The following is a 21,202-nucleotide window of genomic DNA, read 5'->3' as shown; positions in this document are numbered from 1 at the left end:
ACACTAGTAATAAATTAATTTGTAAATTAAGATTGTACTAAGCATATATAATGAAAGATGTAATTAATTTTTAAAAAATCTGCGGATGAATCTCATTACCAAGAATCGTCATTGACAAAAAGGACAATAAAATATACTGAAAATATATTTTCAGTTATTAAATTATAAAACAAACTATTGATGCAACAATAAGTAGCCTGTCCAATAAAACAGCCAGTGTATGTTATACATGATTTCGAATATAGTGCCAATTTCAATTTATAAAAATGGAAAAATTGTCTTAAACTTGGAGTGCATATTTCGTTCTCATTTTGCCCTAGTTAAAAGTAGATAGAATGCTGTCTAATATGTCGGAACATTAAACCGAATCGACCTATAAAATTCCATTTGGTTTAATGATGGGCCACATTGCCAAATGCCCGAAAATTTCTTCAAAATATTATTGATAATAATTAGAGGTTATAAACCGGCAAACATTGTAAACCAAAAGTCAAAGTTCACTAGCGTCATACAATGCACAATATATTATATTTACAATATCATATATTTTGATGACGTGCATTCGCTGTTTTATCGGATAAAATATATATTAAAATACTTAAGAAAATAGTATCGCAAAAGCAACAAATAGAGACTGAAAACATTCCAAATGACTTGAAAATAAAAGAAGCTCCACTTTGAAAGGAAGTCGTACAATTCAGCCGAATCAACCTGATAAAAATACAAACGGAATTCTTTTTAAACGATTGTTTAAGACACTGAAACCAATTTCAGCTCGTGTTGGGCGCATTCGGCGGTTGTTTTCGTCTCTTCCGTGGAAAATTGCAACATTGAAAACGTGCCGGGGGACGGTGCATGCGATTTTCCGTGCAAATAAAATTGGATCACGTCTGAACCGTCGTAAAATTTTATTTAGCCAATAAACAGGGCAGTGGAGGTCAGAACTAAAACCTAATCTAAAGTTTACCGTTCGAGGCGTTCAGACGCACAGAATAACAATATGAATCGCGATCTCTCAGTCCAGAAATTATGAGTTGCCGAAGCGATATTTATGGCGTCGGTTTAGGTGTATGTAAATGGATGCAAGTTTTGGATTAAATGAAAAAAGTTATTGTCGAATTTGAGAACTATCTTGAATGCAAGTACTAATAAATTTAGTAAAGAGATATACGAAGTACTAGAACATTCAATGACTGATTAAATTGATAAAAGTTTCACAACTCACATATTTCTTCTAATCAGTAAAGTAAGTAAAATTAGGTAAACTTGGCAAAATGATGTTGGACTATGTATATAAGCATTTATATAAAAATCCTCTAAAATTATAATTGACATGGCTAATGAAATAAGGGATTATGAAAAAGTTTCTACTTCTAAAACCTTAATAAAATAGAATTTATCCTTTAATAAAAAGTAACATTCCTTGAAAAAAATTCACTCCTCATACAATTTAATCCTTATCACAAATTTATTATAACTTTACGGATTCTTCGAGTACATTATTAATAAGATTTAAGGATTAAATAAAACCATTTTGATACCGAAAAGGTCGTCTCTCTAGCTAGATTAACGAAACGTAGAGAGCAGCATTTGCATGGTTGAGAAGCAAAATAGATTTTGGATTTTAGTCGAAGCAGGCCGGGAACAGGACAAAGGCGTAGGTTTATCTGATTTTAAGCGTCATAAAACACTGATAAGTCGAAAATAATCCGAAATAAAAGTAACCAATTTGTTGTTATATTGTGTCATAATTTACTTGATTATGATATACCTTTCTTATCAATTTATTTCTCTAATGTTATAATAGCTTATATAAAAATTTAAAAAACGTGAAAATACTTTAAAAATTATCAAAAATACTACATATTAGTATCGTGAAAAAAAAAACATTTTCTTAGTTATTTCATTATTATTATTATGCAGTGTCGGCTAAAATAATTTATTATTTCTTAAAAATAAACACATTTGGTAAATATCAGTTTCTTACTGCGTTTTATAGTGTATGCATTATATCCTTTTTGTTTTTAATATTTCTGCGACCAGAAACAGAAATTATTTGTATTTATATATTTTCTTTTAATATTTCAATAGATTCTGAATTGCTGATATAAACTTTATGTTCAGAATATCACCGTTGGAAAAGATCGGTTGAGAATAAATTCGGCCTATAATACCAAAATATCACACTTTTCAAGTCTTGTTACAGAGCCAATGGAGGTGTGATATATTGAATTTTTGCTCTGTGTTGACAGTAGTGAAATGAGTTATTGACCTAAAATGTTGGTTAATAAAGCTTCTTAGTATCTTGTTTTTATACATAATATGAACTAGAGATTCAGAAAAAAATATATTCAGAGCACTAGACCTCTTACCATTCGACAGGTTGTTTACGAGTTTCCACATCCATTACTTAATTTGATTTTGAGTTGCATTCGGTACATTGTAATAAGAACGAAACTCATCTATAACTTCAGACGCAGAAACTCGCTCTCAAGATTTGGTAGCTGCTATCTGCTACCTTGCTGTCTTCTATTTTTCAACCAATATTCCTTTGTGAACATCTTGATTTTTATAATTTAATTTCAAACGAAAAATAAATTAAATACAATCTTCCAGGTTTTATTGCATTTAACTACATTTCCCCCACCTACGCCAGTGCCCTCCCAACTTTGTTAAACCCAAATTCTATTATACACTCCCACCCTGCGAATGCCCTTTTATATGCCCCCTTAATCCAGCTAGAGAAACGACCTTTTTCGTTTTAGACGGTTTTATTTAATCCTTAAATCTTATTAATTATGTACTTGAAGAATCTGTGAAGTCGCATTATACGCCCTACAAGGATTAAATAATCAAGTGAAGCGTTGAACGTACCCAGGGCAACCTCATCGATGTCGCCAAATTGATGCTCAACAGGAACGATACTTGTTATATTGTTTTAATTAAAACTGCGGGTGTGTAAAAGAGTATAATGGTATGTGAGTAAATTTTTATTCAATTCATTTTCGATCCATTCTTGAAATTATACAGAATTATGCTGTACTTTTATACGACTTGGATCCACATATTTCATATAATAAAAATAAACCGTTCTTAAAAAACCCTAGTTGTAGAGTACCGTAAATTGCAGCATTTAGTTAAATTAACTGCTGAAATATTATTTCTTGTAAAACTCTTCTATTAAAAAATCTTTCCTTTTGATGAAATACACATATTTATATTAAGCAAACAAAACAAGAAATACCGGGAAATGATATCGAAAATAATCAACACTTTCGTTTTTTTGTAAATGTTTAGTTATAGATTTTCTTGATTTTTTAATTAAAAATTTTTCTATTCAGCAGAAGACTGCTTCCTCAACTTGCATTATATTTTAACAAAGATCATGTATATATGTTAGGTAATCCATCCATCTGGTTTTTTCTAATTACCTGACTGATGAACGAGTGAGATGGGTTGGTCTGCTTTATCCTCAGTGTCGCTCTTTATTGGCGTTCAACCAGTCGCATATTCTATATATAATATAATATTTTTATATAAAATATACCGTATATATTGTATACATTTTGAAATCGCAATTAAGTTTTATATATAAAAAAAGGATCTGAAAAAAAACTAATTAAGAACAAGGGCTCTCGATATTAAAAGGAATTTTTGTTACAGGCTATACATGAATTTTCTGGAGTACGTTTACCTCTTCAACACTATTCTGGCAGTCATGCTGTTTTCATGTATTCTACTGCTTCTGACGGAAATGTCACTTTACAACTTAAGGAACCAGATGATCTCGACAGGTAGGAAAAATTAATTAGTTTTTTTTTAATTTCGATACTAGGTCAGGTACGGTATATATTCATATTCATGCATAATGAATAGGTTTCTTTTGGTAGAATAATTGAAACTTCAGAATGCCAGTGACAAACATCCTTGACTAAAAAATGTTTGTTAATAAGGTCTTTTTTTGTACTATATTATTTTTAAGTAATATTCACAGCTTTCGTTTTTAAAGAGATTCCACTAAATACAATTATTCTCTTGTGACACTTTGTACAATAGCGTATAATAACTTATTATTGCCACATATTCAACTTGATACCAATAATCAACTTGACAGAATCGATATACATACATATAAAATAATGCAAAACGTTTAGCAGCCGTAGATAGTTTTTGTTTTGTTACAATGAAAATATGTTGTTATGAGCTAATAAATCGATCTAAAATTACCCAGCCAAAATGTTTTACGTATAATGTAATATCTATTTTTAAGTAGTATATTGTCTTCATTAAATAATCTAAAATTGAACTAAAATATAGAATAAACCGTAGTTTATGGATATTCTATTTTACAGAAATAGTTTGGCTGCAATGTTGGCAAGAATGCAAGAGGATGCTTCATTTTCCATCTATACCCAAGATGCCGATATTCTATCCGATGGTAGCATAGACGTTCTGTTGGGTACTGGCTCATCAACAGGAAACTCTGGTGAGTCTTTGAGTAAAAATTATATTATTAATTACAATCTGCCATATCAATATTATTATCAATTACTTCACGTTGAACTCTTAAGTTAAAAGATAATATAAATAAGAATATATAATAAAAAACTCTTAAGTTAAAAGATAATATATAATAAAGAATATATTGTGAAAATGGAATATTATCAATTCCAAAACTCGTCCACAAATTGCGTAACACCTAGAATGATTTAGTAATGTTTCATGTTATGTCCAATCTATTTGGGTATTTATTTTACACAAAACTATTCTTCTTTCTTATTTTTTAATAAGTTATGCTGTTTTCTAAAACATACTTTTTCGCTGTAATATATCCCATTGCGAAATATTTTGAGATTAACTAACTGTTTCATTTCATCATTTTCCTAGGTTTTCATTCTCCTTTCATAATTTTTAAGGAATCCTCCCTCGGGTATACTTGAAATAATTGAAACTTCTTGGACGTAATAATTTCGAATAACTATTTTTATACATAATTAGAGTAGTTTATAATGTACTAGATAAGGGAATGTTTGAACTTCTAAAACAAGTCAAAAGTTCCATCCATTTACAAAGTAATTTTCCAACACCAACTAAACTATGAATATTTCTCTATGTGTCTTTCTACCGAGAAAGTTTATTTCCACGGAAATGTTTTCAAGTTGTAAGTCTTTGCAGATATTTAAATAGGCAACGTTTTAGTTAACTAAAACTTCGAAGCTTGTCGTAGACAACTTTTACATACCAGCAAGGAATAGTGTATTAACGTAGTCACTAATTGGTATATATATATATATATATATATATATATATATATATATATATATATATATATATATATATATATATATATATTATATATAAGAGGATTTTATTACTTTTAATATATTATTTCAGTCAGTATTATATCAGTATATTTCCAAAAATTTTTCTTGAGATCAGCACACAAAGACGCTTATGTATGGTTTCCGATTATATATTAATATTATATCTATTGTAGAGATTGTCGCTTTTATTATTTGAGGTGATAAAAATACCATTTCATCATCTTACGACTATCGTAAAAATCATTTAGATTAGCATTATTTTACTAAAAAATAGAGGTTAATGGTAAATCGTAAGCTAATATATTCTACAGAAACATCTTACAGAAATTTTTCAAAACTTACTGAAGAAGAAAAAATTTCTATTTTAATTTCCATCAATTTTTACTAAAAAATAGAGGTTAATGGTAAATTATAAGTTAATATGTTCTACAGAAACATCCTACCGAAATTTTTTGCAAAACTTACTGAAGAAGAAAAAATTTCTATTTTAATTTCCATCATTTAATGGAACATTCTAAGGTTCTTAACTCTAACTTTGGCATACTATAGAACTGATGAGAATTTGTTGAATTAGAAAATGTTCCATCAGTTATTAGATCAATTCCAGAGCCCAGCTGTCTTCCAGGTGGGTTGGTTCAAGTTTTGATTCAACATATTTCACAAAATATTGAGTGAGGCAAGTGGAATTGCTTGATATTAAAAAATCAAAACTTCTCGATACTAAAAAAATATAACGATCCAAATTATTGAGGACAGGAAAACTAGTACATGATTTTTATTAGATTCAGTGACCTAGCATTACTTCTGATATTGTGAACATGCATGAATAAAAAGATATTTTGAAACATATTATATATACTTGTAAAACGTTAAGGTAATACTATTCTGTTTGATGTAGAGATATTTTTTGTCATTTATTTTCATTTTTGGCAACAAAAAATTATTTTAATTTGCTCTGTGAAGTGGGCAAAATATAGTTAATATAAAAGAAGAAAGTTGGAATCTAGGAGAAGCAAAATTTTTTTTGTAATACTGTTTTGTTCAATATATAAGTGTTTTGCGCTTTGTATACATGATCCAAAATGAGGAATCACATGATGACTGTATTGAAGATTTACAAAAATATTTATTTGTAATAATAACATAGGATATATAGATTCTAAAGAAGATTTATTTTAAAACTACAACTGCGATTACTGATATTTTAGTAGACATACATACAGAATATTTAAAAATATACCATGTCAAACAACTATCAGAAGCGTCACGAAACATTGACGTCATTTAAGGTTTCCTAGCCATCATTTCCGCATTCCAACGACTGAACTTTTTAGGGCACTTGGATTTTATATGGATTATTTTTCTTATACATCACAGTTAAATAATCATTGTCATACTACGAATGGAAGAATTTAATTAATGAAGAAACATTAAATAAATTTTCCCAGAATCGATACCTCAGATGACTGCACTTTGTGACTGAAATAATAATATGATAAAAAATATAACAGTTTTAAAATTGCAGCGGTTTGGTATTCCAGACACCCTAGCCACGAAATCTGATAGAATATGGAAGAAATCAACACATCATGAAGAAAAACAACGTAACCCTTATTAAAAAATTAATAAGTGCAGCCAGTACAGTTTAAAGAGTACCACTATGAGAGCACAATCACTAGATGCTAGAATCACTAGAACTGCGATAATAGTATTATTGAAATCAAGATAAACCTATCATATTATATTAAATTCAATTTTCTATATTAAAATCAACATTCATAAGGTTTCATTCAATCACTCTCACTTTCAGAAACACTAATCAAGTGAGCAACTGCTATTTTCAACAATGCCTCTTTCCATAAATCCAGACAGTTCTGGTTTGAATATCCTCCTCGACCTGAATATCTATTGTCATAATTCTTTGCAATACCCCGTATCAACTCAATTGAATTACAAATGCAGTGATAGGGAAGAAGACGTAATACTCTGTGGCCATAACAAATATTTCATTTATATTTACCAAGTAACAATTTGAAATAGTTCATTCTTTAAGATGATTTCCTCGAAATTTATTTATATATATATTTATATATATATATATATATATATATATATATATATATATATACTACCGCAAAGACAAGATATGGTTTATTTCTTCATGGTAATCACCTTTAGACTTAGAGAAACACTAATTCTGCACCAGGAATAAAACCAATCCAGTTTCCAGCATGAATAACTATATGTCTGCAATAAATAAATGTTATGACTATTCAAACCTAATCGATAGTTATTCCAACATTTACCTTTTTCCATCAGCTTTCGTTGTCTTTAAAATATTTATTATCATCTTGCCATGAGTAACCCAATGTACCATTCTGAAATGTTCATGTCTCATTTAAATATATAAATTGATATATTCCTTCCTTGATTTTGTTATATGTTTTTAAAAATCGTATTATTTTAAAAGCAATCTCTGGAAGTTCTATTAAACCCCTTCGTGTGTAATCTTTACACCACTTAAATCCTATATTATCCTACAGTGAATGAACGGATGTTTTACATCTCTCAAATAGCTATATATCTTTTGGATCTTTGTGGATTCTTTCCAAACTAACAACTTTCTCTGTAATAATTGTATTAAATTATGTTTCGATTGAAAAAACTACTTACTGTTTTATACATTTCGTGCATTTGATCTCTGAAATACCAAGATTGATCTTGATTTGTCACCTGTTTCGCATAAACACGGTTTCTTTTTGGCGAATTTAAGGTTATATTGTATTTTATTTTTTGATATATTATGATCATGCTCGTACTAATATACACTGCAGCTGCAAGGCGCAAAAAATTGTTTCAATAAAAACCGCGGCGATTTCAAATTTATTAAAACAAACCGTTAAAACAACGTTTGCCGGTTTATAACCCATAATTATAATATTTTGAAGAATTTTCAGACGTTTTACAAACGGACAACTTTTGCAGGCTCATTCCTTTATATGTTCGAACTTCTCTACCAGCATTCTATCTCTTTTTAAATAGAATAAAAGGACAAGGATAATATTGTCTGACTATAAAACGAATTTACAACTTTAGACCCGCATATATTGACACTCGTGTTATTGCTACTTTGAATTGACTATTCTTATTATTGATCAATAAATACCAAATTGGCGACATCAAGTTACATAGTAGCACTTGTAACTTCATATTTATTTATATATTTCCAGATATGACCTCTTGAATTTCATAAATAATTTCTAGCGTATTTTTTCTTATTTCCTGAGTGGCCTTTGTTCCAGTCGAGGAACCGAATATAACGGCGCAACATTTTGTCATGCAAATTAGGACTTGGTCCCTTAAAATTGAAACCAAACTTGACTTATTCGATAAGCAGCTACGGCAGGGGAAACGAGAACAGTAAATTGCGAGATACGGTAGCGTAGATATAGACGTTCCTCACCGCCCATGGCGTCCCTACACGGGTGGCGAAGTGTGGCGGAAGACGAGAGGGAGCAGGGGGGGGGGCGTTTGGTTTGTAGAAATTTAAATGTCGTTCACGAGAAAACAATCACATTTATAAACTTCCAAAGCTGGCTTATTTATGGACGGGAAAATCGCACCGAGGACGAATTAAAGTTTCGTACACAAAAGATGGCTTCGGGAAGCCTTTGAACCTCAAAGTTCAAAAACAATCGTCGTCGTCGACGACGGGGATGTCGTGAAGTTAACTTTTACATTACTAAGTTCGATGGCTGCCAGCGCTGGAGGAAGATTATTTCTGCAGTGTTTCCTTTGGTTTCGCCTCTCTTGCACCGTGGTTAAAAGGGTCACGAGCTTGTGTCACTCTATTTATTGTTCTAAGGCTAGAAAGAAAAGTATAATATAAAAGAAACAAAACCCCAAATCTATTACACTTATAAATTTGTTTAAAGGATTTTTCTAACTTGAAAGTATGTCAAAGTAGTTCCCATCGATATCTGCTACTTTTTCCCAGGAAAAATTGCGAATTCCATCTCCAAGAAACAATTTATATCCCGGGGTTATCCACGAATCGACTTTTTTCTTTGGCTAGCTTCATAAGCAGTGAAGCGTTTGCTAAACAGGTCAACAAGTAGTAACTAGAAGGACCAAGATCTGGAGAATACGGCGGGTGGGATATCACTTCCCATATCAAGGTTTCCAAGTATGTTTTCGCCGATTTTGCAACATGTGGTCGAGCGTTGGTAGGCTAAAGAATACCATTGTTGGGTCTCACAGTGATAGGCGTTTGTAGTCGATAGCTATCACCATTAATGGTTTCATCGAATAGTGTCTTCAAATATTTTACCTCTGCAGAACACTTCATGACTTCTGCACCAAAACCAGCCCTTTTATTACGTCCAAACCGGTTCGAAACTACATATTGAATATGACGAAGCATGCTAGCTTTCAGCTTTGTTCTTCAGATTGAACTACTCGATACAAATCCAGACGTTTTCAATGCAGTGAAAAATGTTTTGTTCATATTTCTATGCAATCACAGCTACTGGAAAGTGTGGCTTGTTAATGAGGCTTCAATATTAAATTATTTAAAAATGTACCCGATGCGAATTACTACACAAATTATCTCAAAGTCTCATAGAATTTTAATTGGAACACATGGGACCAATATTCGAGATTGAAGAGTGAAATAAATAAGTAAAGAATAATGTAATGTAACACGTACATGACTAATAATAAATATCGTTGGGAACTATCGACTTAAAATAGTCGATAGTAGCAAAACAGTCGAAAGAGTCGATAGTCAAAAAACTAGCGATTGAAAATAGTAATTACTATTTTCAGTCAAATGTACGATTCGACTGTTTTTACAATTCGTGATATCGGACGAAGATATACGAACCTTTTCCTGTATAAATTGTGAGAGAGGAAAGGACGGAGATAATTGTTTCAACCAGTTAATTTTATATATACTAATATTTTCCAACGGTAGTATAAGCGACAAGGAGATGTACATATTCCTTCACGTATTAACTTAAAAAAGAAGGAAAAAATAAGTACTGAGTACTATTACCATGGAAATAATAATTACATTTTATTTCTAATATTAATAGTAGTAATTAATATTAGAATTACTTTAATATTTGAATGTTTTGTGGATCTGTAAAAAGGAATAAATTTTTTCTGTGGAATGTATACAATAACCATAAATACTAAATAAAAATTTAACATATACCTAATCATAGAAAAAAACTAATTTGTGACATAATTAAAAATGATCGTACAATAACTACTAGAGCTTTATATTTATTAGAAAGCTATTTATTATTGAATGGAAATATTTTTTAACAAAAACCGAGAGAGTAATCGAAATATTACCTATTATTGCCACAAAGAAAAGAGTCAAAAGAATTTTACTCTTTATCATTCACAAATTTGATTTTTTACCCTATTACATTAACAATCTTGAAAAATATCGTTCCAAAATTATACTATATTAAAATACAATATATTGTTATTTACAAGCAAATTACCAAAAAATTCATAAAACTATATATATTAAATATAAATCTATGTAAGCATAAATTGAGTACATTTTTGTCAAAGCGCAGCTAGGACGACAGAGCCAGAACGTTAACAATCAGTCGAATGAAACTAGTAGAACCAAAAATAGTAACTAAAGGAACACAAATGATACAGTCGATAATAAATAGTAACAAAATCAGCCCGAAAATAACGACTGACATTTTGTTATATAGAATTTTCAACCTATTTCTCCATCAAGCTGATTTCAAGCTCTTATTGAAAAACTTTAAATGTTATCAAGTTCAATAGTTCCGTTAAGGAAACAGTATTGTTTTAAAACTACTCTAAAGAATTTCAAATTTCCCCAATAATCTTCATCACAACCGATCCAAGAAGCGACATAAGTAAATACACTACGGCTAATGCCAAAGTTTTCCGCACTAACTCCAGCTACTTCCCGAATAGACGGGAAAAATCTGAAATTCTAATTTGATATTTTCCATGGCGAAACATAAACTTTATCATCCAAGTTTAGCTGTTCGAGAAGAATCATTTCACGTTCCACTACCTCCGAAGACTAAACAAAGTCTGGTTTACAGGAGGAAATTCCTAGTTTACCTTTTGTACGCCCTGTTCCGTGTTTAGGCCGCTTGTTAGGGAATTGTGCCAAACTTTGTCCATAATAAACTTTCATATTTTGCGCGATGCGAATCCGTAGTAGGCGACCAGGCAGGCGTTCATTAAACATTAGCGTTACCTTAATAACGGTAAACTAAATGGACCATTAACTCATAGATTATCTATCTCTACAGCGGGCGTTTTTTTCCCTCGTTCTCGATACTAGTTTGGTCTGAAAATCTATTCGAGCGTGTATTACGTTGGTATTACAGTAGATCAATCAGAAAATCGGTTTGTTAGGGAGCACAAATAACTATATTATTACCTAGAACTGTAAACAACGAAGAACAATGATTTTATTTTAATTAACTGGATAAAAGGATATTCCTATTAATAGGTCCTAATGTGCACCAACCTACAATGTCTGGAAATATGCTTGAATATTTTATACTGGCTGACCTGGAGAGATTCGTTTCGTCTTAGAATTGTTATGACAATTTATTTTATGCAACCTTATTAGCTGCATTAATGCCGCTTACAATAACTAGAATCGTTTTATTCCCGTTTACAAAGCGTTTTGATGTTCGGAAGAAGATTTTTCAGGTTGATAATATCAACATTAATCAATCTATTTCGAATATTAAAACATTCAATCAATTTAGCGTTTGGAGAACACAGAAGAGTTAAGAAGAGATCTTTTGCTTAGAAAACTGACAGTAATTGGTATTATTCTGGAGAAATTGTAAATATTTCTTGTAAATTCTGTAGCTATTAATTCATATTTTATTAGAAAATATATTTCGTAATAAAGCGCTAACCTAATATTGTTTGCAAGTAATAAATATACTACGAGGGTGGTTCAAATATGGTCGAGAAAAATACTCTGACACGTTTATATATTATTGAATTTTGTTTTAAATTCACAGTTTTTGTAGTTATATTCCCTCATTAGTTACGCATTTTTTCCGGTTTTTCGGAGGTATTTTGATGCCGGTATCAAAGAATTCCTTGGGCAACTCGGACAGCTATGTGCGTACGAACTCCTCTTCCTCGTCGTCGGTGTTGAATCTTTGACCTCCGAGGGCTTCTTTCAGTGGTTCAAACATGTAGTAGTCGCAGTGATAAATCCGGACTGTAGGGGGTGGTGTTCCAGTACATCCCACCCTAATTCCGATATTGTATCGAGCGTGAAACGCGCGGTATAAAGGCGCGCGTTATCCTGTAGAAGAATCGCACTTCATGCTGGAATGTTAATCTGTTTCGAGCGATTGTTCACACATCTGTTTTACGTGTGTTCTAAAAAGGTTAGCATTAATGGTACGTTGAGTGCGAAGGAAATCGACGTACAGCACGCCCCTCACGAAAAACCGTACACAGAACCTTACCCACGGTTGTTTTCGCTTTGACTGGTGCCTCTTCCTCCTTCTTCCTCCACTCTTTAGACGATATCTTGCACTCGGGATTGTAATAGTGTGTCTCGTCTGTAGTGAAGATTCGCGTTAAAAAACCGTCCCCCACCATTCGTATGGCGTCAGCAAGCGGCTCATTGACAGAAAATTCCATAGGATCAATCGTGAAATCATATTAAAAATAAAGTCTCAATTGAGATTGGTGACGCAATGTGCGGTGACGAATAGACGGTCCACGAAAAACTTGCTGAACAATACGATAAATTAGTGATCAGTCAAGTATATAAATGTTTAAATATCTTAAAATAAACGCTGACGGGAAATTGAACTTGAACCGTAAAAGAACTAATGAATTCCGAACAAACAGCATTGGTATCCATGCAGCATTCCCATAGGCGTTAACGTAATTGTTTAACTTTTCCTTTCCTTTGGTGATTCTATTGGGAACCGAGTTCGAAAAGGTTTCTTTCATTATAGCCCGGGCTTTCTCCATCTGGCTTAAATTCCCCGCGCACGTAGCCCAGAATGGAGCGCCGAAAGAAAAATCTTAAGAGTTATAACGCAATTAAAATAAAATTGCTTGGGGTGGAGTTAAATGTAGATCGGGTTTTAATTTGTTCGTTAGTGCAATTAGAATGGAATTAAAATTCACTGTTTATCCTGCAGGAAGTTCGGGCTTGTTTATTTATTCTTTTTTTTCCGCCGAGTTTAACGGTTTTCATAATTTACCATTAGAAGGTCGAAAGGAACTGGTTAAAAGTATAAAGGTCGATTTAAACACTACTTTAATTAGAAATCAATTTTTTTGATATTATCACCCTTAAAGAATCTTTTTTTTAACATCTTTATAAGATACGCTTAGTGCAATCTTAATTTTAATTAATTTATTATTACTTTTCATTTGTACTTGGATTAATACACAAGCAAGACGAGCGCGAGAAAATTTATTCATTAATCACATCAATATGTATTCCTATTATGTAATAAAATTATAATAACTTATAGCTATAGTTTATACTAAAGGTATACAGTTTATATAAGTTCGTATGGTTTGGTTCGCTTCAATCTCCTGACATCCTGCGCGCTGTCCAGCAGTTGTATTGCTTCCACGTTAGTATGATTTAATAATCATTTTTAGTGTTTCAAGGCGAAATCTTCGATAACTTCGCAAATCCATTTGATTTCCAGGTCATCGTGCAATTCTTCGTTGGTTACGTAGCGATAGGCAGTGGTAATCAATCGAAGAAATTTGTTTTGACAACATTGGATGACTAGTTGATTTGAATTTTTAGTGCAACCTCATATCTTCACCCCATAGGTCCAAATTGGCTTTGTAATTAACGTGGACAAATTTGGAGCTATTAAGTTGAATTTTCCAATTTTTCGTTTATTTATAGATTTTGTTGACTGCCAATTGTATATTTTCTACCGCCCTAGGCAGATATATCTCGTTTGCCATAATAATTTCGTCGTCATCAAAGGTTCCAAGTAGTGTTTCTTTTGTTGTTGGAAGGTCAGCAGTGTAGCGCAGATATAGGAGAGATCCTAAGACGCTACCATGTGTAACTCCAGCCGAAATATTTTTTAATGTCGAGAACGCCATTTCGTACGATATTCTAAATTTTCTTCCTAAAATATATGACTCCAGCAGTTGACAATAGTTATGCGGTAATAATTTGCTCTTCTTGCAGATTACTCCCAAATGCGAAACCCGATCAAAAGCTTGTGAGACATTCAGGAATATTGCAGGGCAGTATTTCTTTTCCTCGAACGCTTTTTTCAATAGCCGCAGTTGCTCTGTGCACTTGATCGATTGTTGAATGGTGATTTCGAAAACCAAACTGGAAATATGGTATTATTACAAAATTTTTAACATGTTTAAATATTAATTTCTCAAATAGTTTTGATATTGTAGGTAGCAGCGAAATAGGCCTGTAGGATTCGACTTCTTCTGCAGGTTTGTCAGGTGTTTTGAGCATAATTATTTGTGTCACCTTAAAGCACTTCGGAACATGCTTCAGTCTTAAACAGGCATTAAATATATATGTTAACATGATGATTGTTTTTCCTGGCATTTATTTCAATAATCCAGGTGAAATGTTATCTATACTAGGTGCCTTTTTGTATAGAAGATATCAATTTCAGTTGCAACTTACAATGGAGAAATTAGATTTAGATCTACATCGGCTTGATAAACAGTAGATGTATCCATGGTAGATTCTATGTCATTAGATTGAAATATGTTAGCTATGTATTGCGCGAACCGTTCAGCTTTTTCATCGTTGCGTCGAACCCATTCATTTCGATCATTTCTAATTGGCTGCACTCGAGTAATTGGTATTTCAAATCTTCTGGTTGTTCTTCATAGCAAATAATCTTTGTCTGTTTCTGGGCTTAATTCAATTACATACCTTTGAAAGAAATTCTGTTTATATTCTTTGATCTTTTGATTCGAATATTTTTGTTTAATTATTTTATTTAGATTAAAATTTTCTTGTATATCAAAGCCAAACTGATCCAAAACTCAGAGTTGATGCGGCAACATTGCAATGTTTCACAAATATCCATGACGCATTACTAAAAAAACTTTGAAAAGACTGTATATGGTTTAAAAGTGTATTTTCAACTTTAACTTAAGTAGATTTGTTTAAATTTACCTTGAGAAATACACACTGATGTATTTATCCCGTACTCGCCTCGCCTATTAATGTAAGTACAACCGAATATTAGTAATAAACTATTTGTAAACTAAGATTGTACTAAGCATATCTATTAAATTGAATGATATATATGATATATATTCTGTTGGAGTGGAAGTCCACATAAACCGACCTAATAGGAATTCGGGGTAAGACCGAGAATCTTTCTTGCAGAACTGCAAATAAACACCAGTAATCCGGTCCGCATCCAGCATCCAAGCCCGTACCGAACGGTTTGCATTAGTTAAAAAGTGGGTCGTCGCCGCCGCCGTACTAATTGTTTCCGCAATTCCGAGTCCAGACGTTGCCCGAAACCCGGGCCCGTAAACAACCGGAATTCGCCCTCTTTGTGATCGGTTTTTACCTCACAACATTTAACTTCCAGTCGAAAACGGTCCAAGTTTCGAGACGCGCTCGTGTTCGGTCGGATGGGGTCGCGACTCGCATACGAAAATGGGTTCGGTCTTGGTGTCTGCGGGAAGGGGAAGAGGGCGTGGAGGTGGTACGTGACCGCGGTCCCGGACGACGACGAAAAAAGGAAATGGAAACCCGTACAGTGGTGGATTTTTGCCAGATTTATTCCGAGGGTGTAAATTGATTTACATTAGTTTCGCGACAGCTAAATGGATACAACTTGTCCAGGAGAATGATTCATGAATCGGAGGGCTTTTCTACTTTATGGCGGTATGCAGCGAAGACGATTTAATCAATTCACCTTAAAATTATTCAGACATGTTTTGTGAATTTTTGCGTGTACCAGTTTTGGTTGAGTCTCAAAGTTAGTATGAAACAATTTAGTGGTCTAGTGACGAATTAGTATTAAGAAATCTTATTCGTATTAAGGAACCTACTCATTATCTCATTATTAGCTGTAAATATATTCAGATTTATAATTATACTAAACTGTAACTAGTTCAGAAAGTTTTTTATTCCTCATAGTAGCTCCACAATCTTCCCAAAGGACCATAAGTATTTGTTAAATTTAAATCATACATACATGGAAAGTAGAAAAGCACTTCGTTAGGTGATCTCCTGTATAAAATATTTTAAAAGCTTATTCTAAGGTCTATATATGTCCAATAATCAGACCGAATGGTGTTAAACGTTTTAGTCTACGCACCTCACTGTAAGTTTGCATATTTAGCTGATTAGCGTCTACATTGTGATATATTGACAATCTTTCGACGTACTTCACATAAACACGTTGAATTATAGTTGTTACTGGTTCTTGAGGAATATCGCTTTGTATCACTTCATTTGAAACATACGGAACGTACGGAATATCGACAATGGCACACAATACCTTATTTTAGAACATATTAGACTTGCCGGCGGTTCCCCATAGTAGTGTTTGTAGGTTAATTAATGCTATTTCTAGACCAATGTCAATGATGATCGTTTGAAAAGTCTTTTAGTTTTTACTATTTTATTCAACGAAAATTACTCTTGGACATCAGCATGGCCATGAAAGCTGTTTGGAACTTATAATTAATATTTTACAATAAACCTCTAAAGTTTTATCCACAATTTCCTGAGGAATATCATCACAACTAACAAGAAAATCTATTGTCAAGCCAAAGGGCTCAAAGATAAGAACTACTAATACTATTGTGTACCATAATTGAACTATATGTACTATCAGGAATATAATCTAAACTATAGTTCTAATAGATCTGCAATAGATGGTGTTCCGGAGTATTAAATTGTCAAAAAAATATTAGTGCCTTGATAATTCACTTGTTAACTTAAAATTAAAAAATGGCGATTAAAGGTCATCAAATTCTATGTAAAGTTTATGATAAACATACTCTATCGATTAAAAGTGGTAATTTTGACACCAAAGGCAAAAAGCGTTCTGGGCTTGATGGAAAAAGCCTTTGAAAAAAGGTAATGATTGTACACTAAATTTGGTCAGTCCAGTAAGAATATTATTGAAATATCTCAGCAATTGTTAAAAGATGAAGATAATATTCTTAATGAGTTATAAACTAACAAAAATATGGTACATAATCGAGCCCAACAAAGAATGAATAGATTAAATTGGTTTTAGTGGGCCTATTAAATCTTAGATGAAGAATGCTTCATCGTTGCTTATTTAAATGAAATCCAAAAAGTCTCTTATCGCATAGAACTTGTTCATAAGACAGTATTATGCCACAGAAAGATAAATTATATGATTCGGTAGTATATACACATTATTACAACTTCTTTTTTTCATTTTTACTTTTGGCTTCAATTATTTAAAAGTGGCTCAAAATTGCCAATGGCAAAGATCAGTCTGAGTTACCAAACTCGAAGGCAATTAATTACAAGACATATTGAACGAAAACCCAGCTGTAGAAGCTTAAATTCAAAAGAAAAGTCACTTGGTGTTGTGGTATTATTGGTACAAGCACTTCCTTGTTTTTGAACATTCCCATGAGTATACTGGCTTCAATCAAGGTGTTTTTTAACAAATTATATTGACCCTTGGCTAGTAACAAGTTTATTACCGGTCCAAACTTGAGCAATAATTTGTGTGGTGGTAATTCAGGCAAATCCAATGAATTTTTTAATTCAGTTGGATAATTGTCGATTTGATTTGGATCAGTAAGGCATTCAATCGACTTAAATGAATGCATTTGTTCATTAATTTGACTGTATTCTTACATTCAAATCTGTATACTAGTAAAGCATCACATTGCCTCTACCAAGCTTGGTATTTGTAATTGGCATCAACATCTGGGAATTGTTGCGAAATGACTTCTCCATCGAACATTGTGAATTGACAAACGTTTTGTGCAAACGAGCTACGGTCAGCGGAAGTATCAATAGAAATGTCTAAGGAATTTCCATAGATTCGGTGTCTTCAAGCAAACATTTATATCATCAGCAGTTGTTGATCTGAGAATTATTGGCAGCGTTTGGTTCTGAATGATGTCCAAATAATGTCCGATTAAATGCTTCAAATTCTCGTTTATGCGCCATGATACATACACTCATCCTAAATTATTATTTTCAATTCTATATCACTTCCGCTATTACTTATATTTTAGTGTTACTTCATGTCAGTTCATCTACCGTTTATAAATTGAATGGCAGTTTGAGAAAAGAATGAGCATATGTCCACCTTCCAACAATGCAGCAGTATAATTTTATATACGATACCAGATATTGTTACTGCCGAATCGTATATAAAATTAATAAGACATAATATTTTACCAGTACCTCGAGGAAAACTTTTATTATAGTCTTCTGAACTGCTATTCCTACTGAATTAAAATATATGTCTTTCTTTGTATAGATTGACTAATTATTATTGCTGATGAAGTCAGTCTTTTGCCAACTGGCCTCTCTCTCGTATGATGAGCCCTTTCATATTATGAGATTTAAATGTCAAAATTCTTTCTCTATCTACATAATGAACTGAAGTTGAATTTCGACTACTAGGTGGTCACTAGTACAAACAAAAGTTCATAATAACGTTATTCTGTATATTATCAAAACCACCATATGAAGTGTTTTAAGAACATCACAAGGAAGAGCGACAACAAAACTGGCCCGAACGACTTATTTAGTTCGTTTGTTTCGCAACAAAGCCGGCAAATTTTTCCCCATTCTCTCCGGTTGTTATGCCGTTTAAATTCCTATATTGAGGTCAAATATAAATTCCTGCCGAATACAATAGGTGGTAATAAAAATAAAAATGCCGATTCCGACTTCTCTCCTTTCGTTTCTTTCCGCAGCCGGTGGCGCTCCGCCCCCACCTTACTTCCACGTTTAGCGATCGGCAGCTCGGAATATGCAGTTTTTCAGGAATTGTTTCCTGTGGCTTTTTCGCGTTGGCGCGATCGATGCCTCGAAATTGGGTTTTTATTCTGATTCGATCGTGTTCATTGTCGAAAATCGGGATTAAAACAGTCGAAAAAAGGCGACAGCGTTAACAGATCCTGCATAGTTTTATTGTAGTTTAAAAGTAAGAAATAAGTTATCTTAATAAGTTATAAGTTTTTTTAATAAGTAAATTATAATGGACGTGGTCTATGACATATTAGAACTGAAATAGATGGAAATCTACACACATGAAAATAAATAGTTCGTTAGTCTCACTAAAACTCGAAAACAGCTGGACAAATTTGACTGATTTTGATTTTGAAATATTTGTAAAAGTGTAGAGAAGGTTTATATACTAAGGAAATATGATATATTTGCGATAAATGTAGTAAAAGAATTAATTTTGTTTTCCCATACAAAGTATCGATAATCGCGATTAAAAGCGCCTTCCACCCTTTTATTTTAGTTTGAATGTAACAAATAAGTTCTCGTCCTACTTGATCTTTGACATATTATAACTGAAAATCCAACAGTGAAGAGAATAGTTTCTTCATCAGAACAGTAGTTAAGATGCTCAAAATATAATTAGATCGGAAAATCGTGCACCTTATCTAAGTTCTTGAAGAGCAAACTGTTTGTGTTGGTGTTTTTCTACATACGGTAGCAATGTCTGATATAACATATGCAAAGATGCTTCTGCTGTTATTGAATTAATATCTGCCAGTTGTCAATTAAGGAACTTGAAAAGTACAACTACATCTTCAGCAATAATGATCATTTATTGATAATTTTTTTCATTATTAATAAAATCGTGCACCTTATCTAAGTTCTTGAAGAACAAACTGTTTGTGTTAGTGTTTTTCTATATACGGTAGCAATGTCTGATATAACATATGCAAAGATGCTTCTGCTGTTATTGAATTAATATCTGCCAGTTGTCAATTAAGGAACTTGAAAAGTACAACTACATCTTCAGCAATAATGATCATTTATTGATAATTTTTTTCATTATTAATAAAATCGTGCACCTTATCTAAGTTCTTGAAGAGCAAACTGTTTGTGTTGGTGTTTTTCTATATACGGTAGCAATGCTTGATACAACATATGCAAAGCTGCTTCTGCTGTTATTGAATTAATATCTGCCAGTTGTCATTAAGGAACTTGAAAGGTACAACTACATTTTCTGTAATAATGATCATTTATTGATTTTTTTTTCATTATTAATAAAATCGTGCACCTTATCTAAGATCTTGAAGAGCAAACTGTTTGTGTTGGTGTTTTTCTATATAGGGTAGCAATGATTGATACAATATATACAAAGCTGCTACTACTGTTGTTGAATTAATATCTGCCAGTTATCAATTAAGGAAATTGAAAAGTACAACTACATCTTCAGCAATAATGATCATTTATTGATAATTTTTTTCATTATTAATAAAATCGTGCAACTTATCTAAGTTCATGAAGAGCAGACTGTTTGTGATGGTGTTTTCCTATATACGGTAGCAATGCTTGATACAGCAACCATTCACCCAAGTATACGCTTTCTCGCTAAAGATAATTTTTGGATCACCATTATTGTCTCCAAAAATTGCAATGCCACTGGCAGCTCCAATCCCGAAGCAACATTCCCCAACCGAAGGCCTGTAATAATACGCCGAGTATTCGTACACATAACATTATAAATGCAATAGTCTATGTAACATTTATATTAAAATTACAACTCCCAGTTGTACAATGTACGAACATAAATGATTAGAAGATTTAATATGCCGTTTTAATAATGGAACATCAATTAATATCTTTCGGGATTACGGCTGGAAAGCTGGAA

The 21,202-nt window shown here is 32.3% G+C and overlaps 1 protein-coding gene across 10 annotated transcripts in view; it reads left to right on the top strand.

Annotated features, from left to right (window-relative positions):
- The window catches only part of LOC143200833 (uncharacterized), a 623,832-nt gene that overhangs the window by 446,683 nt on the left and 155,947 nt on the right, over positions 1–21,202 (top strand). For all 10 annotated transcript variants that reach the window (XM_076411562.1, XM_076411560.1, XM_076411561.1 and 7 more), the window contains 2 exons: positions 3,664–3,794; positions 4,353–4,486. In XM_076411562.1, the coding sequence (XP_076267677.1) occupies positions 3,664–3,794; positions 4,353–4,486 (265 nt within the window). The remainder of the gene's footprint in view (positions 1–3,663; positions 3,795–4,352; positions 4,487–21,202) is intronic.

The sequence above is a fragment of the Rhynchophorus ferrugineus genome, unplaced genomic scaffold (assembly GCF_030347505.1).
Source record: "Rhynchophorus ferrugineus isolate W39M unplaced genomic scaffold, kcgeb_rfMv2 rfM8, whole genome shotgun sequence".
Classification (NCBI taxonomy): Eukaryota; Metazoa; Arthropoda; class Insecta; order Coleoptera; family Curculionidae; genus Rhynchophorus; species Rhynchophorus ferrugineus.
This window is presented reverse-complemented; position numbering and strand designations above follow the sequence as displayed.